Source organism: Mustela putorius, unplaced genomic scaffold, assembly GCF_011764305.1.
Source record: "Mustela putorius furo isolate JIRA1106 unplaced genomic scaffold, ASM1176430v1.1 tig00003923_pilon_pilon_pilon, whole genome shotgun sequence".
NCBI classification, from domain to species: domain Eukaryota; kingdom Metazoa; phylum Chordata; class Mammalia; order Carnivora; family Mustelidae; genus Mustela; species Mustela putorius.
The window spans coordinates 11,463,493-11,481,938 of NW_025422068.1; the positions used below are offsets into that span (position 1 = coordinate 11,463,493).

Sequence of the window (18,446 nt, forward strand, 5' to 3'; positions counted from 1 at the left end):
AAATTCATATGGGAGACTTTCAGGACAAATACAGGTCTTTGATATATTAAAATCCTGGAATGGAAACGGATAAGAATTTCCAGAAGTAAAAGCTGCATTCGGACTAAACCAGAATTAGCAACATGGAAAGTAATATGGGACTAAATCAACTAAAAGATTATAGTGTTGTATTGGTTATTTTAAACATTGCTGGTTCTCTAATGTTTGTTCTTCCAGACCAAGAAAACTTTTTTCCTTAAGATATCTGTGACTTACAGAAATGGAAAAATATTTATTTGCAAACGAATCAAGGCATTCAACTTTTCTCTCTATCTAAACCCTCTGAAACCAAAAGGGCTCAGTAAGTATTCTTTCTTCTATGGCAATCAGTCATTTGCATAAGTTCAATAAGAATCTGTTCTTTTTGCAACAGGACACCATTGGAAACATGGGTTATTTTACCAAGGCTTTGACTGGGATGTCATATTTGAAAAGACTCAGATATGACCAGACAGTTTAAAGGAACTAAGGTTGACTTTATGAAACCTGGAGCTGTAAAGCCCTTTGTAACTGTTGGCCTGATACCTTGCTTACAGAGTTCCCAGCAGCCTCACCAGGTGAGTAAAGAATGCCACTCCTTGGTAGGTGCAGAGCCTCAGAAGAATTCACCCAAGTCGACTGGTATTGGCGTGAAATAAAGCTTTGCTTGACCTTCGCTTTGTATCAGTCTTGTCCTTTTGTCTACGGACCCTTTCGGTAACAGAAACCCCCCAGGTGAAAACTATTATCCAAAACATGAGGGTTCCTGGTGAGAATTCAGGGGTCTGTAATCCTGGATGGAAAAATAACCTTTATTTTCTCCAACCTTTAGCAGAGATTGAGCCAGTTCTTCCCACCGTGAACGGGGGTAGCAAAGCTCGGCAGTATTAGCAAGACCTGCGCTTCCCTCCCCAGTGGAAACCACAGGTGTTTCCGAATCTCATGATGCTTGTTGCAGACGCCTTCGTGACAGAGCAGGCCAGAGCTGAGGGGAGCCTGAGCCAAGCCGAGTGGGGCGGGGCAGAGCGGAACCGGAGCCCGGCGGAGCTGAGAGGGGCGGGGCGGAGCAGCCCAATCGCCATCGGAGCTGAGCGTGGGCCGAGCAGAGCGGGGCGGGGCAGAGCGGAGCGAGGACCCAGCGGGTCGGCTGAGGTCGCGCCAGCGCCCCATTACGGACCCGTGCGCTAGCTCTCCGGGTTTAGCGCCAGCACACCCCACCCAGCACAGCTGAGGACCGACTCCGGGGAAATCGACGCCCGGGGGCTGCTCGCTAGGCTGGCTGACCCGGGCTCGCGGGTCCTCGGGGGCGCGCGCGCCTGGACGCCGCCGCGGACGATGCTGCTGCTCCTGCAGCTGTGGCGTCTAATGCCGGAGAGCGCGGCAGGTGATGGGGCGGAGAGGCGGGGGCCCTGTGGCAGAACCCCAGGGGACGCCCGGCAGCGCGTGGTTGGGGCGATCGGAGGCCATTCCCGGCTTGGAGAGCGGGGCGGGTGAGAACCGACCCAGGCCCGCAGGTGGCGTGGAGCCCTGGGTTAGAGCCCCCGTTTGGGGCTTCCCACTGTGGCCCCCGCGTCTGGCTTAGAGCCCTGCGGGAAGCCGGCGGGACGCGGAGGGCTGGCGGTGACGCCGGCCAGGACTCGGCCGGTGTCGTAGCTTCTTGGGGGTCCCCGTGGGAACCCCCGTTGGACGCCGCTCGGTTCCTGGGGCTGGGCCCTCCCGGGAGGCCCTGGGGATGGGGGCAGGAATCAGAGAAGCAGGCACGTCCCCTTGCCAGCTAGCTCGGGCAGGCCCCCCCGCCCTCCACGGTGGGTGTCCCTGGAGGCTTGACGAGGCGGTCTCGGGTTACCAGGGCGTCCCCTGAGGTGGGGGGAGGGGGGCGGGAACAGGTGCAACGAGGGGTTCTCTGACCTGGCCCGGAATTTCCATTCTTTCCCAGTTTTAATTCTTCTGACATTGCTACCCGAGCCTGACCTCATCCTGGATTTCCCCACCGCTGCCCTGGGGCCTCGCCCTCCTGCCACACAGATGTTGGAACGCTTATCAGCACAGAAGGGGAAGTGTCCACTATCACAGTAATACCAAGAGGGGGTCACCCTCAGGCCCAACTCTTTGAAGTGCTTCACATACAAGAAGCCATTTCAACTTACAAAGCAGTCCTTAATTTAATATTTACAAGTTTAAACTAGGGCCCAGGGAGGACGCTTCTGGCAGGATCTAAAGTCGGAGTTCTGAGCCTTTTTTATGGCTTTCACCCGGTCTCAGAATGTTTTTAATGCATAAAATGAAATACATGGTGGTGGGGGGGTGCCTGAGTTGTTAAGTCATTTAAGCTTGGGAATCTTGATGTCCATTCTTGATTTCCGCTCAGGTCATGATCTCAGGGTCCTGAGATGGAGCCCCCATAAGACTCCCCAAGAGTGTAAGGTGCAGCCTGCTTCGATTCTCACTCTCCGACTCTCTCTGCCCCTTCCCTGCTAGCGTGCTGTCTAAATAAACAAACATGAATAAGTAAATAGAAATATATAGGCTTACAAAGGAATCTAATTATGTTTCTATAAAGCTATTAAAAAATTTTAATATAGTAGTTAATAGAATTTAACTAGAAATAGAAATGTGTGAGGTGTAGTATGTGTGCTACTAAGTTAACACCTTAAGTTATAGCCCCAAATAGCAACAATTCCCAGAACTGGGAACCAGTGAGAGCAGAGCATATGTCCAGGTGTCTGCAACAACTGTCATGTGATTCAGAAGCACCTGTGGCTTTTGTCCAAATCCAAAGCACGGGTCCTGCTAATCCCGCACAGCTTTGTTGCCTTCACCATAGGAGAAAGGCTAAGTTTCAGCCAGAGGTTAGTGAAAGTCAAGAGGTTCTTTATTCCTTCCAAGCTGAGGCTCCTGAAGTCAACAGGACGGACACACAGGAGGATTCAGCCCTCAGCGACCCATGGAAAACATTTGAAAGAGAATCACCTTGGATGTCTGGAAAGATTGAGGGAGAGTTCAGTCCTTGGAACAGGACCCCAGGGGCATGGGCCACTGTGTCTCTGGGCCAAGACTGTGTTGGTTTTCAGGTTCACACAGTCCCCCCAACTCTCCCTGGGTGTAATATAGGGGCATATAGGTGATTCCAATATTGTGTGGCAGAGATGGTCATGGGTGTTTGCACATAGGCCCTGTCATTTTATGGAGGGATTGACCAGGGCTGACCTAAGGAGTCGGGACCCCAAGCCGAGGAGGAGGAGGGAAGGAGGGAAGAGATAACCCCAGGGTGTACTAAACCTTAGGAGAGAGATGGCACATGGAGGGGAGGTAGCCAGAAGAAGGCCCCCTCACAACATTCCTGGGTGCCCGGCTTTCACTTCCAAAGCTAGGGATGAGGAAGTGGCTTTCATGGAGCAGGTATCATGAGTGCTCCAGCAGGGAAGTTTGAAGTGGCTCAACCTTTAGAATCACCCAGAGGGCTTACTGAACTACAGAAAGCTGGACCCCCCCCCTCACCCCCAGCCAGAGTTTCGGATTCAGTAGGGCTAGGTTGGGTCCTGCAAATTTGCATTTCTAGCAAGTTCCCACGTGGCACTGAGGCAGGTGGTCCTGTAACCACACTAGATTGATTAGCCTAGAATGTTCTTCCCTCCTTACCCAGCCCCACAGCTGTTGAGGTCCCCTCTAGGTTTCAGCTTAGAAGGCCCCTGACCCCAGCACCTTCCCACCCCAAGGTATTCTGGTGCCTGGGACTTCCTGTGCCATGGCACTTATCAGCTCTGCTCAGCTTATTGGACCTACTTGTTTGTTGTGTCCTCCCTGTCAGACCTGAGCTTTTTCAGGCCCATGATGGTCTTGGTTTATCTCTGTCCTCACATCCACCCTCCACCTAGCTCAGTGCCTGGCTTGTAATAGGTGCTCACCAGCTGTTTGCCACATGGGTAATGCTAGGACACAGCTGAGCAAGTGGACAGAGCTGGGCAGGACCAAGCAGAACGTCCAGGAGGGGCAGGAATAGCTGGGTGGGGAACCTCTGGCAGGAGTAGGGGCAACTCAGCCCTGCCTTCCAGGTAGACGCCATCAGGGCCTACCTCACAGGAATACAGTAAAAAAATGCCACAAATCAATATTTCTAAAGCTCTGGCACCAAGACCCAGAACTCAGCCCTGTTGGTTTTACACCTGCATGCTGAAGAAGCTCCTAGTCAATCCTGAGACAAGGCTTCCCTGTCCCTCTTCCCTTCCAGCGTGCCTCTCTTCATCATTTCATACCATCTCTCTAAGCAGCGACAAGGATGTGTAACATATTTATGCCTTGAGAATCATACTTCCCTTTTCCATTTCCCCCTTGCAGAGAGCCCCTGGGGGTTGCCTGTGGTGGCCGATGGCCCAGCTTCCTTAGCGAAGATGGTGATGGCAGAACTAGCCAACCTGAAGTTAGAAAACAAACCATGGCCTGGAGGTAAGGGACTGCCCACCTGCTGACAAGGGGGCAAGATGGCAGAGGCCAGGGGCCCCCAGCAATGCAGGAGGGCACCTCCACATCTGGGAATCTGGTAGGCTGTCTTTGCCCTGGTGGGGGACAGAGAGGCCAGACCCTCTGGAGGGTGCCCCAGGGGGCTTCTTCACTCCAGCTCTCTTTTTCCCATCCCCACCTCTCCTTTCCAGATAGGAAAGGATGAAGGCTAAGCACATGATGTCTGCAGAGCCCTTTCTCCCTGCCTGTACTTCTTCTTCTTTTTTTTTTTTTTTTAAAGATTTTTATTTATTTGTCAGAGAGAGAGAGGGAGAGAGAGTGAGCACAGGCAGACAGAATAGCAGGGCAGGCAGAGGCAGAGGGAGAAGCAGGCTCCCTGCCAAGCAAGGAGCCCGATGTGGGACTCAATCCCAGGATGCCAGGATCATGACCTGAGCCGAAGGCAGCTGCTCAACCAACTGAGCCACCCAGGCATCCCCCTGCCTGTACTTCTTTATATTTATTAGCTCACTGAACACTCCAGCACTGTGGAACAGGTCAAGTAATTGCCCTCACCTACAGATGAGGAAATCAAAGCCTGGAGCTGTGGAACAGAACCACACAGCTAGAGAGTGGCAATGCCACGTGGGTTGTAGGAAAGGAGTGGGGCACCTCCCTCCCCCACCAGTCAGAGAAAGAGGGAAGCTGTGTGAAAGAGGGCAGCACTGCCCCTTTCTTGTGGGGCTGGCGAACTGTCTCAGTGACCAGGACTCAGCAGTGACGGAAGAAGTGGGGGAGGGCTGATGACATAGGGCCTGAGGCAGCGACGGGCATGTCACAGCATGTCACAGCATAAGCAGATTCCTCTGGACACTTGCCATGTGGCCCCCACTTCCTCCTGCTGTGGTCTTACTGTGGCCGGCACTAACCCCAGGCTAGTAGGGGTGCTCCCCCCGAAAACTACAGAGGTAGCCTAATGATTCCTCAACTGCTTTTGCCGCACTCAGGGCTGGAGCACCAGGCATGAGGGTCTGTCTTGGATCCAGTTAGCTAGGAGGAACCTAGTTCCAGCTCATACTGTCCTCCCGGGTCAAAAAGATAGGTATGGGCAGCCTGGGAGCACCTCCCACCCAGAGACCAGGCCAGGCTCCCAGGACCATCTAGTAGGCAGAGTAGACAGCAGTGGGATTTTCAGGGAAGAAGGAATGGGTAGCCCCCGATAGGGTCTGTGGAAGGCAATAGCTGCAAGCCAGCTGAATGAGGGGGCCACAATCATGAACTTGTCCTTGAATTGTCCCCTGACTCCTGGTATGGGCCCCAGATGCCAGGGTGTGGACCATGGGTGAAGTAGTCCAAGGCAGAGCAGATGCCAGAAACCAGAACCTCCCTGGCAGGGAGAGGTAGACCAGACGCTGTATCCAGGCCATTCCAGGAACAATCTGGACAAGCCTAGGAAGGATTTGGGAGTCAACCCATTCTTTCCCTGCTGCTGCTAACATCTATAGCTCCTGAGTCACACCACCATTTAATTTTTCTCCCATGTTACTGCAAAAGCCTCGGAATATCAGAAGAATACTGCTGCCCCCAGGACCTTTCCAGTAGCTTTCCCTTCTGCAGACCCAGAAAGCTCTCTTCTAGACCTTTACATGGCTCCTTCAGGTCTTTATTCAGGAGTCTCCTTGGGGGTGGAGGGGGGCTTCCCTGTCCATTCTATCTAAAATTTTAAACCCACCCCTAACACGCTGTATGTCTCTGCTTTATTTATTTATTTTTTTTCTTTTTGGTCTCCTCAGAGCTTACTGCTGGCCAGTCTGTCATACATTTTATTCATTTATCTTGCTTATCCTGCTTTCATGGGAGCTTCCTAAGAGCATGCACTTGGGGCCATTGTGCTTTCCCAGCATCCCCAGGGCTTCTGAGAGGGCCAGATAAACAGCAGGTGCTCAGAAGGTACTTGCTGAGTGGGGCAAAAGGGAGGGCCCTGCCTGGCCATATGGGCAAGGCTGGGCAGAGCTGAGCCCATTGAAACCATGTCCAGGGAGGTGTCTGTGGAGGGCAAAGAGTGGGGAGATGTCGTGGGGAGAGGGCTGCTTGTGTGTGCCCCTACACAGTGTCAGCCCTTCGTGGGTTCACTAAAGGGCAGATGCGGCCCAGGGGGCACTGTGAGAACCTGGGTATGCCGTCTGGCCCTGCTTTTTGCTACTTGGCAGGCGACTTTGCATCTTTGGGGCTCAGTTTCCCCATTAGTCATAGATTGGCACAGCAGTACCTGCCCGATAAAATCGTTATGAGGGTTAATGGAGCCAAAATTTTGTAAAGTGCTTGGGACAGGGACCAGTACCTACGTGCTTTAGAACTATTTTGTAACTTTACAAAATAATACATGGGTAGACATCTTCTCATTTTTAACCAGAAGTCACTGGCTGTTAAAGCAAGTTAACAGTCATAAATAGTCACATGATCTAGCAAGGAAATTGTGTATCTGTCCCAGAAGAACAACCAGATGTATGTTGCTCCCTTCCCTGCAGGCCTGAACTTGGCTCACTTGTCCTTTCCCACCTCCTCACACTGAGGGAAGAGCATATCAGCACCTCTGTGGCCTCTTTGCTTCAGTAGTGGGGACCCAGGGTCCCTGCACCCGCTCTCAGCATCCACCAGGTCCCCATCTTGGAGGCAGCTTGAAAACTGGCACAGCTCTCAGAGGACGTCCTTCTTCCCAGATTGTGCATCCTTCTCTCTGTTCCAGGGTAGCAGGACTTCCAGGGTGCCTAGGTTTGAACTGTCCACCAAACTCAAAAGACACATCAGACATTGGTCTCATATTATGTGTATTTGTTTTCTATAGCTGCTATAACAAGGGTACCACAACTTTGTAGCTTAAGGACGACACACATTTATTTTCATAGAGTTATGGAAATCAAAAGTCCAAAATGGGCTTCTCTGGGCTGAGACTAAGGTGCCATGGGACAGCTCCCTACAGAGGCTCTAGGAAAGAACCCATTTCTTTGCCTTTTCCAGCTTCTAGAGCTGCATTCCTTGGCTCACTGCACCTTCCTGCCTCTTTCTCTGTTCCGTTCTCACATCCCCTTCTGTGGTAGTCACAGAGTGTCCTTCTGTCCCCTTTCATAAGGAAACATTCAGGGCCAGCCTAGACAATCCAGGATAATCTCTGCATCTTAGGATCCTTAATTTAATCACATCTACAGAATCCCTGTTACCCTGTAAGGTAACATTCATAGGTTCCAGGGATGTCTTAGGGGTCCAGAATTCAGCCTACCACACCGTGTGGCCTTAGCTAAGGAGGAGAGAGGACAGAAAGTACAATGTGCATGCTTCCCCATCACCCAGAAGGCAACTACCCAAAGACACAGTCTCTTTGCCCCACACTCAGGACAGGCAGCTACTGCAGATTGGAGCCAAGGACCAGGTGGGTCACCTTAGCATAGAGAAGCCAGTCTCTGTTCCTAGCAAAGCCTGTGTCATAGCTCATAGCTCCCAGCCCAGGAACCACCCCACTAATCTTAACTCGGTGGTTTGTAAAGAAACAGCACCCTGAGAGTCCGTCATTTCCCAGGAGGCCTACACCAGCCCAGGCCTAATGTCAGCCCTTCACTCCCTTTCAACGTTGATCCCTCTTGCCTCACATGAAAAGTTTCACCAGTGCAAGAAGAGAGCTCCTCATCCTCTTCCTAAGCTTAGGAAAAAATGGGCTCTGGGGAGAGAATCCAGGCTTCTCTTATCTAGTGCATGGCTTTGGTACTGTACTCACCCTCCCCTGGGTCTCAGTTCCTTCCTCTATGAAATGGGGCCAATCACACCAACGTCTTAGGTTCATAATAAGGATCAACTGCGATAGTGAATGAAAGAAAAGCAGTCAGACTGGTGCAGGACATAGAGCAGTCACTCTCCAAAAGTGACAGCTGTGATCATCATCATCCTTGCCTTTCATGCTCTTGGGTTTTTTTCCCTCTCAATAAAGGCAGGCAGTATCCACTGTGTGCCAAGCATGATGTTCTCCCCAAGACCCATGGAAATAGTGGTGACACAGTTAGATGTATTGCCTGCCCCCTTGGAACCCACAGTTTCACAGGGAATGCAGAGGCTGCACTGAGGGTTGGCAGGTGGAAGCAGGAGGGCTTCCTGGAGGAAGGGGCACCTGAACTGCAAGCTGAGGAATGAGAGACATTGGCCAAGAGAAGAGAAGGAGCATGGCTGGGACAGAAGGAACAGCAGGTACAAAGGGCCAGGGCCGAGTTTGCTGTGGCTTCAGTGGAGCTTAAAGAGAGCTATGAGGGAGGAGATGTGCTTGACTCCTCCTTTCACATTTGAATGTTCAAATATGGAGCATCTTTTATGTGCCAGAAGCTGTTCTAGGCTGGGAAAGAAGGATCCTTAGAGGAATCTCTGCCCCTGGGCAACTGACATTACAGGGAAGAGACTATTAACAAGAGAAACAGGTAGGGATGCTAGGGTGGTTCAGCGTCTGTCTTTGGCTCAGGTCGTGATCCCAGGGTCCTGGGATTGAATCCTGTATCGGGCTCCATGCTCAGTGAGGAGTCTGCTTCTCCCTCTGCCTGCCGCTCCTCCTGCTTGTGCTCTGTTTCTCTCTCTGGCAAATAAATAAATAAAATCGGAAAAAAGAGAGAGAAAAACCAAGTCAAGTGTACATCCTCTATGTGGTGGTAATGCTCCACAGAAAGTGGAGTGGGCAAGGAAGGCTTCACTGAGAAAAGTAGCATTTGAGCAAAACCTTTTTATTTTATTTATTTATTTGAGAGTGAGTGAGCACAAGCAGAGTGAGGGGCAGAAGCACACTCCCCAATGAGCAGGGAACCGGACATGGGGCTCAATCCCAAGACTCCTGGACTCTGGAATCAATACCTGCACTGAAGCTAAGACAGTTAACCAACTGAGCCACCAAAGGGTCCTGAGCAAAACCTTCCTTAATGAAGTAAGGGAGGGGCGCCTGGGTGGCTCAGTTGGTTAAGCATCTGCCTTTGGCTTGGGTCATGATCCTGGGATCGAGCCTCATGGCAAGCTCCCTGCTCAGCAGAGGACCTGCTTCTCCCTCTTCTCTGCCTGCTGCTCTACCTGTGCTATCTCCCTGTCAAATAAGTAAATAAATAAAGTCTTAAAAAAAAAAAAAAGTGAAGTAAGGGAGGGGCCCCTGGGTGGCTCAGTTGGTAAGCATCAGACTCTTGATCTCAGTCCAGGTCTTGATCTCAGGGTCATGAGTTCAAACTCAATATATTGCGGTGCACAGTTTAAAAAAAAAGAAAAAGAAGATGTGAGCTATGGGTGAGTCTCTGGGAGTGAGCCCCTGAGAAAGGTGGGGTAAGTTTTTTAAAGATACAGCACTTGTTTTTATAGCTTGAGTCAGGGTGAGCTGCTAAATCTCATCTCCAGCACTAAGGTGAATGGATAAGCTGGTGCTTCTAGAGATGGTGGAGAACAAACCTTGAGGTTGCATTTGGACTTAAAGAGATGACTGGCAGTGTCTCCTGTGGGAACAGGAGGGAGTGGGGAATGCAGTCAAGATGCCACCAACTTGGCAGCAGTGGTTCAAGCTAGGAATAGTGGTCTCACTTTATCAGGTAGCTCTGGAGAATGAATAAATCCACAGAAATTAAGCTGCCAGACAACCAGGTTTTTTTTTTATCATACCTTTGAAACTGTGAGATGGGAAACCAGATAATCACACTTACAGAGAAGAGTGTGAAGTCAGTAAGTAAAGAGTAAGTAAACCCTGAGTGAAGGCGGAGGGGCAGAAAACTTCCACAAGCCTAAAGTCCGCAAGACTTACCACATGAACGCTGGCCTCGATGTTTGACTGAATGACTGATTCTTTATTTAAACTATTTGGCTACCCTTACTTTTTAACCGAAATCCCCAGTTCTTGCTCTTACTGATGGCAAATACCCTGGTTAGGTTTGCATGGCCACCCCCACCAGTCACATAGGCCTGCAGTGTGGCACACTCATGGCAGAGCACATGAGTCTGACTGTCTTATGTCTTCACAGGGACACACTCTCTCCACTACCACTACCTGGCCTTGTCAGAGCCAGGCCCGGACCTTCCCCAGTTTCTGGCTGTAGGCTACGTGGACGACCAGCCCTTCATCCATTATGACAGTCGTGTGGACAGGGCCAAGCCCCAGGCCCCGTGGATGGCAACTGTGGATGCCCAGTACTGGGAGACAGAGACTCAGAAGCAGAGGGCCTGGGCAAAGGTGCAGCAGGTGGAGACATGGACCGTGATGGGCTACCACAACCAGAGCACTGGTGCGTCAGAGGCTCCCGCTGCCCCACCCCTTTCCTGCACACTCTTCAAGCTGACCCTCTGGGCAGCTATGCCTTTCCATTAGTGGATAGAGGCCGCCCCCCTGAGCCCATAAGAGGATTCAAGGCATGGCCCTGATGCATAACTCTATCCCCACAGCGAAGCGGGGCCTCCCGGGGCTTCAGAATCTGTTGTGGCTCCAGCAGCCAGCCCATGTGGTCAGCACAGCAAGCTTGTGCCCCACAATGCCTCCCCTTCAGCTACCTGGGGTTCCAGACTCCTGCAGACTGACAGAGGTTTCCCTCCCTCACACCCACTGCCAGGCTCTCAGACACCACCTCTGCCATGCAGGGTGGGAAGCCACATGAACTTGAAGCAGGCAGACAGCTCAGGGTGGGAGAGAGAACCTAACTGAGGACCCTGCTCTACCCAGTGCACGGGAGGAATTTAGGAGCGGTTCCCTCGGGCCACCCCCTCCTCTCAGCAGGGACAAGCTCCCATCCCCTGCTGGCTGCTGCCAGTGCTGCCCTCCTCCCATGCCTGGAAACCCAGTCTTAGGTATAAAAACCAGAGACTGGGAACAGCTACACAGTAGCCCAGGGGCCCAAGGATAAGCACCCCAGCCACTTTGCTAGCAGCTAGCCTCACATCTGAACATGTCTTTCACATATCTGAATTTGGGGTGTGACCCAGTCTTACCATGAGTATTTCTTGAGGACCTCTTCCAACCATAAAGAGCTGAGTTCTTCTGATGGCTCTAGCTATGAACCCAAGGATTCTCCTGTAAGAGGCCCAAGAGGCCGCTCAGCCCTGGCTGCTCATGACAGTTCCCAGGGGAGCCTTCTTTTTTAAACACCGCCACCCTGCCCCTCACCCTTCAGAGGCACCCTCAGGCGCTGGGCTTCTCTCTGGCTCTCACGGATCCAACCCCATATCGCAAGCAAATGGCAGCCTTCTCACCCACATATGCAGGCATGCACAGTACCCAGCGGATGTTCGGCTGTGAGATCCGGGAGGACGGCCACACCCACAGCTTCTGGCAGTTCGGCTTCGATGGGCAGGACCACCTGTCACTGGACCTGGAGACTCTGAACTGGGTGTCGGCCAAACCTGCAGCCATGCGGACCAAGAGCTGGTGGGAGACAGAGCGCTGCTACGCTGAGTACGACAAGGCCTACCTGGAAGGCCTCTGCCTTGTTTCCCTGCGCAGGTACCTGGAGCTGGGTGGCCAGAGCCTCACCCGGAAAGGTAAGGTGCAGCCTGTCGCTGCAGGGCCCACACTCCTGTGCTTGAGAGTCTGGGGGTGGAGGTGAGGAGGCAGATTGTGTTCCCCTGTCTCAGCTAACCCCACTGAGCCCCAGAAAGAAGGCTGACTAGCCGAGGGCTTCCTCATGTAGAGCAGAACTCGATCTCGGGCCCTCATTCCAGACGAGGTGAACCATACTGTGGTCTTGGTAAGTGAGGCCTTCACTCTAGGCCTCATGTTAATCACCCATAGAGTGAGTATGTTAAATTAGGCGATTCATAAAGCCCTCCAGGGGCTTAACGTCCTGCGGTTCTCCTTCAGAAATGGACCTCAGGTCCCAGGGGATAGCATTCCTCACTAGGCCAGTCCCTGGACTACTGGAGACTGCCAGGGAAGCTGAGGCCCTTTGCCCCTCTGCCCCCACACACCCTTCATGCTAAACATGCTCCTCAGATCCTAGGTGTGTCCTGTACTTCTCCTGACTCCATCCATCAGGGCTGGCGGGATGGACTGGGATGAACACTAGGGAAGGTGGGTGCTTGGGGGTGCTGTGGCAGAGGCCTCATCGGCTGCTGGTGGGTGGGGCTGGTCAGAGCATCCAGCACACCATGGATGTCTGGTGACTGAGCAGCACCATGTGAATCAGCTGAGGCAACAGGAAGGATGGTCCTTGAAGGGAAGGCAGGGCAAATAACATCAAGAGAAGATGTGATTATGAGAGCAGAGTGTGGTGGGTCCCAGCTCAGGCATTGGACCCTAGCATCCAGAGCCACATTGTGACCCTGGGCGAGTCACTTGCCCTTTCTGTGCCTCAGTGTCCTTGTCAGTATTACAGGGATGGTGACAATAGCTTTGTCTCCCGGAAGCACCATACTGGTGTCTTACATGACTGTTGAGCGCTCTTCCAGCACTCAGGGGATATCATCTACCTGTCACCTGTTGGACCAGGCAGAAATCTCCACAGACACAGAACCAAACAGGATGTGGAGAGAGAGAGTTAAGGAATCGGCTCACGTGACCATGGAGGACCGGGAGTTCCGAGATCTGCAGCTGGCAAGCCAGAGACCCAGGAGAGCCAGTGTTTCAGTTTCAGTCCATAGACAGGAAAAGACTGATGTCCCAGCTGCAGGAGATCAGGCAGGAGGTTAGACTTTCTGTCTTGTTTGGATCCTCATGTGATTGGAAGGGGCCTCACTCACACTGGGGAGAACAGTCTGCTTTACTGCATCTACCAATTCAAATGGGCATCTCACCCAGAATAAGGATTGACCAAATGCTGAGGCACTGTGTGGCCCAGTAAATTTGACACATAAAATGAACCATCACACCTGCACAGTGTCGTTTGGAACAACGCTGAGAGAAAAAAACAAAAATTCAGGAATCCCCTTCAGGCCCTGAGAGCATGGGGGAGTGTGGACAGGAGTCAGGCTGGGCTTTAATTCTGGGCTGACTCTGGAGCTATACTCACAACCACTTCCTTCCAAAGTGAGGGAAGGACCATCCTTGCCTTCATTCAGCCTCTTGTTAGGCACCTACCATGTGAAGGAGTAATGGGGATGCATGTAGTCTCTGAGAAAACCATAGGGTTTTCTGTGAGAAGAAGGGGGTTATCAACATAGGACCCAACAGCCCCACCCAGAACCTTCCCGGAGGTTGGGGGCAGGAAGTCACGTCCTCACTAAGGAATTCCCAGAATTGTGCCCCTTTGGGATGGCTGGCAGTAGGTCATCCCTTCCTCCAGTACTGGTTGAATGCCTGCCCTGGGGAGAGACCTGGTCTCCAACTCCTTCCTGTCCTCCACCCTGGATGATGCCAGAGGAGCCCAGGATCAAACATGAGGAGTGGGCAGAGAGCAGCCTCTCATCAGCCTTTCTCTCTCAACCTCTCTCTGCAGAGCCGCCCACGGTGCAGGTGACAAGACACACAGCTCAGGATGGCGGCATCACGCTGAAATGCTGGGCCCGGGGCTTCTACCCACGGGACATCTCATTGAGCTGGTGGCTGGGTGAGGAGGAGCTGGTGCTAGAAACTGAGTATGTGGAGACACGCCCCAGTGGAGATGGCACCTACCAGACGTGGGCAGCTGTGCAGGTGCCAGCCAGGATGGAGGACCGGTACACTTGCCATGTGCAACACTCTGGCCTGAACCACACATTCACTGTGACCTGGGGTGAGGAGCTGGACCTGGTGGAGGGGATGTGGAGGAGCAGGGAAGGGTGCCAAGGTCCCTAGAGATAGCCCCATGGTCTGAGGCTGTTGACCCCTCTTCTCTGCCTTCCTCAGAAGCACCCCCTCATCAGTGGATAACCAGTGCTGTGGTTATCCCCATGTTGATCTTTCTCTTGCTGACGGCTGGAGTGCTGATCTTCATCAAGCAGTACTCTCAAGGTAGGTGGGAAGAAAAAAAGGTACCCTCACAGCTGGCCAAGCCCTGTAGGGAGAAAGGCTCTTCACCCATCCTTCCAGCAGAACGATTCCCTCTTGGGGAGCAGCAACTACAATTGAGCTGTTGTCCCCCGTCTGTGGAAAAGCCCAAGTACTCCCACCCCATTGCCATCCATCATCCTTGAGGACCCTGCGGATCCTGCAGCCAGGGAAAACCACTAGGCCTGACCTTGGAAGGGCCCTAGAGGGGGAGAAGGAATGGAAGGCAGGGAATGAAGACCGCCTCTGCCTACCACACACCTGATCACTGGTTTTGTGTTCTTTTTCTCCCCACAGCCAGGAATCAGGAATCTTGCAAATGAGCCCCAGGTGATTGTGGGTTGGGGAGGGGGAGAGAGGAAGTCCCAGGTGCTCCCAAGCATGGCTACAATGCCTGAGAACCAAAGATGGAGGAAGGGTGGTGGGTGAGAGCTTTCTGTCTCCAGCATGGCCTCATCCCTTGCTCCCTCCCGCTGTCCAGGAGCCAGGTGGAGGGGACAGGGAACCACCGCTGGCTTTGGGGGAGGGCTGGGGAGCAAGCCAGGTCACCTCCCCACTTCCTCCCCTGCAGGTGGAGAGGACCCTCCAGTGAGCCCAGTGAGAATGGAGGCTGCTCAGCTACTCTGTTGACACATGTTTACCGTCAGGTCAAGGAGGTGTTTTGTGGGGTGTGTGGGGGCCTCTAGGGCACTAGCTGGCTGGCCGCAGTGACCCCACTGTGAAGGGCCCACCCCACCCCAAAATGGAGCCCTCCATGGCTCCGTCAGCCTCACTCCAAGCAGTTTGTGCCACTAAGATCACTTTCTTCATCTTCCTGAAGTCCTTTTCCAAGTCTGTCTCCTGTCTGAGGAGGGCAGGAGTAATTCCTTGGATGGGCTCTCACTGGACGGTTAGCAAGCAGAATGCTTTCCTTTATTTTTTTGTATTGTTTTGTTTTTAAAGATTTTATTTATTTGACAGACAGACATCACAAGTAGGCAGAGAGGCAGGCAGGGAGACGGGGAAGCAGGCTCCCCGCGGAGCAGAGAGCCTGATGCGGGGCTTGATCTCAGGACCCCGAGATCACGACCCGAGCCCAAGGCAGAGGCTCAACCCACTGAGCCACCCAGGTGCCCTAGAATGCTTTCCTGTTAAGTGTAAATCCCGCTTGAGTCTCTCTGGCTCTCTCTGAGTTGGGCAATGTGATTCTCACCGTCACTCCCCAGCATGAAAACTGAGGCTCTGGGCAGTTAGGGAAGAAGCAGAACACTGGTCCAGGAGTTAAGGGAGCAGCATCTTGACCCCACCTGCGGGCATCTGGATGCAATGGCCAAATGCCTGCCTCTCTGTGAAGTGTGTTCTTGTGTGAATGTGTATTTTCTTTTGTAAAGGTGATTAAAGTGTTAGGGTCTGTAAGGATGTGTGGTTCTGGGAGTGTGAGGGGGAGGGGGTCCATGATGTACGTGCAGGTGTGTAGGGGTGAGGGTGTGTTGCGGGGGGTCTTTGTGTAGCTGAGGACAAGTGCAGAGGGACAGACAGCCCAGGGGCCTGTTAGCCGAGGGCAGCTGGAGGATCAGAAACAATATGGTTAGTATTTTCCATCCTGTCCTTTTGAATGGTTTGAAGTTTTACAATAAGGGACAGAGGAGCTCCACCTTGTCCCATGGAAATGCTTGTTGAGATTCTTGCTAAGGGTGTGGCTGGGGAAGGTCCAGCTCCACCTCTAATGTTCGGTGGAGCAGAAACCCCATGTCTTCTTTGTGAACAAGAATCTCCTGGGGAGCACACATTCTTGTTTATTCTATTCGGGAAGCAGTTCTGGTCTGGGCCACCTGATGTGCATGGGGAGGGGATTCTAGAGCCACAGCACTGGGACCACTGCACTGTCATAAAGGACACAAGGTTGGGCCCCCTCCACCTCTCTGGAGGACCCCAAGGTATGACAGAAACTCCTCTGGGACTTCTGAAACCTTCATGTCTGCTGCCCTGGGAGGCCCCAGGCCCAAGGATATTGAAGATCTGTGATACTCAGAAAAGATCCATCTGCCCTGGTGGCCTGAAGGGCCTCAGCAGGGAACTCTGAACCACCTGAATGTACAGAAATTGTTGTCTTACATGTCTGTCTGCCTGCCTGTCTCCATGATGCCATCCATGTGTACAAAGCAGGGTTCTGAGCACTTCACAAGTGCTAAGCTGTGCAATCCTCATGGCACGCCTGTGAGGGAGAATTAATAAATCCATGCTACAGGAGAGGAAAGGGAAGCTCAGGGTCCTATGGCTGGTTCGTGCCAGAGCCAGGAGGGAAGCCTAGGAACTCTGGCAAGTCTGGGCACCTCACCATGGCACCACCACAGTGCCATTCTGGAAATGGGCATGTTTAAGTCCAGCTCTGCAATCCCTTATCTGCAGTTCTGAAATCCAAAACCCAAAGAAGTTTCTTCCTCGGCATCCAGACCCAACATGCAGTGAAATGAGGCAATCTGTGGGCCAGTGTGGCCTTTTCATAGTTTTCTACGGATGTACTGATGTCTGATTACTGCGTGTCACGCCAGACAACCTCTGGAGATGTTATGTGAGGCTCAGCATCTGTGCCTTGGCACTTTCTAAAACCCAAGGAATTCTGAATTCTTAAATATATCTGGCCCGAGGGGTTTCAGATAAGGGCTTGTGGATCTGTATTAATAAGGTTTTGTGATAATAAAGGTTTTATTTTTACAGGTGTCTGACTGTATGGAAAAAAAATTGGGGTACAAAGTGGCCCCCACCTGTGGAAGGGCACACATGGTCTTTCCTGAAGCAGGATAAGGGCCCAGGGTATTAGTGGAGAAGCAGATGATGGAGGGGCTGTTCCCCCCCCTTTTCCTGAGTCCAACTAACCCTTCCTCTGCTAGAGTAGTTCACATCCCGGATAGAATCTGGTATTCCTGCTGCCAAGGGCACCGCTATCCTGACCTTCAGGCAGTAACTGCTCTGAAACTGGATTATGAGATCTTGGAAACTGAGCTTCGCTTTGGCTTTACTTTGTTCCCTAATTCCCTTACAGCCTAGTTCAGTGTTTTGCCCATGGAACCATAAAATATATTCTAGAGGGGTGCCTGGGTGGCTCAGTGGGTTAAAGCCTCTGCCTTCGGCTCAGGTCATGATCCCAGGGTTCTGGGATCAAGCCCCTCGTTGGGCTCTCTGCTCTGCTTCTCTGCCTACTTGTGATCTCTCTCTCTCTCTCTGTCAAATAAATAAATAAAAATCTTAAAAAAAAAATACATTCTAGACCTAAAGGGACCCTTACACATCTCTACAAGCCCCTGATAATTTGACACTCTCCCTCCCACATGCCGCACACCATCATGCCCCCTCCCTCGGCCTCTCATGTTAGAGTTCCTCTGGTTCAGGATGTCTGCTCTCTCTAGCGCGCATCTCTCTCCCCCTCTCTCTCCTACCTTCTACCCATACCCCAAGCATATATACTGGTTTCAGTTTGGTGCACCTGCAAAAATTGAGGCAAAGGAACACGATTCAGCCAGCACCCTCTGGCCAGGTAGGAGGTAAACCTGGGCATCCTGAGTCTAATTTCAAAGAGGGATGAACAGGCCCAGGAAGTATGGCAGTCTGCCATAACCCAGGCCTTGCTCCCACCCCCATTTTTGCTTCTCTGCTTAGCAATGGCTGGTCAGTGATCTCAACCAAAGACGGGGGCCCTGGACCCAGCTGGATCAGCCCAGGTGCCTGCCTGCCTCCCTGGTTCTTTCCTCAACACTCCAAGGAGAGAAGCTTGTGAGAGGGCAGAAGGCAGGCACAGAGGAACTTCATCTTAGCCTTAAGTGTCTCCCTAGGTGCCCCCTCAATAGTGACCACAGTCTTAGCAGTGGACAGAGGCAGAAGAGCAAGGTAGGAGGGCTCTGAGTGCCCTTGGAAGCACTAAAGGGGCCTATAAACCTGGCAGGGGCAGGACAGCAGCTTTGCAATCAACCAACCAACCAATCAATACATACATACATACATAAATGCAGATCTGCAGGAAAAGCAGCCTTTCCATCCATCAGAACATTACCTCCACTTGCTGCTC

The 18,446-nt window shown here is 52.3% G+C and overlaps 1 protein-coding gene across 6 annotated transcripts; it reads left to right on the plus strand.

Annotated features, from left to right (window-relative positions):
• The first annotated feature begins 1,114 nt into the window (after positions 1–1,114).
• LOC101689041 (class I histocompatibility antigen, Gogo-B*0201 alpha chain) lies at positions 1,115–17,098 on the plus strand. Of its 6 annotated transcripts, XM_004780202.3 has the most exons (10): positions 1,116–1,402; positions 1,955–2,071; positions 4,354–4,461; positions 10,476–10,736; positions 11,707–11,982; positions 12,933–13,124; positions 13,875–14,150; positions 14,264–14,368; positions 14,702–14,734; positions 14,976–17,098. In XM_004780202.3, the coding sequence occupies exons 1-9, from the start codon at positions 1,354–1,356 to the stop codon at positions 14,725–14,727; spliced, it is 1,410 nt and encodes a 469-aa protein (XP_004780259.1). In that variant the 5' UTR covers positions 1,116–1,353; the 3' UTR covers positions 14,728–14,734; positions 14,976–17,098. The 6 variants fall into 6 exon arrangements, with proteins under 6 accessions (XP_004780258.1, XP_004780259.1, XP_004780261.1 ...); XM_004780201.3 differs by lacking the exon at positions 14,702–14,734 and having other exon boundaries at positions 1,115–1,402; XM_013049802.2 differs by lacking the exons at positions 1,116–1,402; positions 14,702–14,734 and adding an exon at positions 1,409–1,508.
• Positions 17,099–18,446: the final 1,348 nt, after the last annotated feature.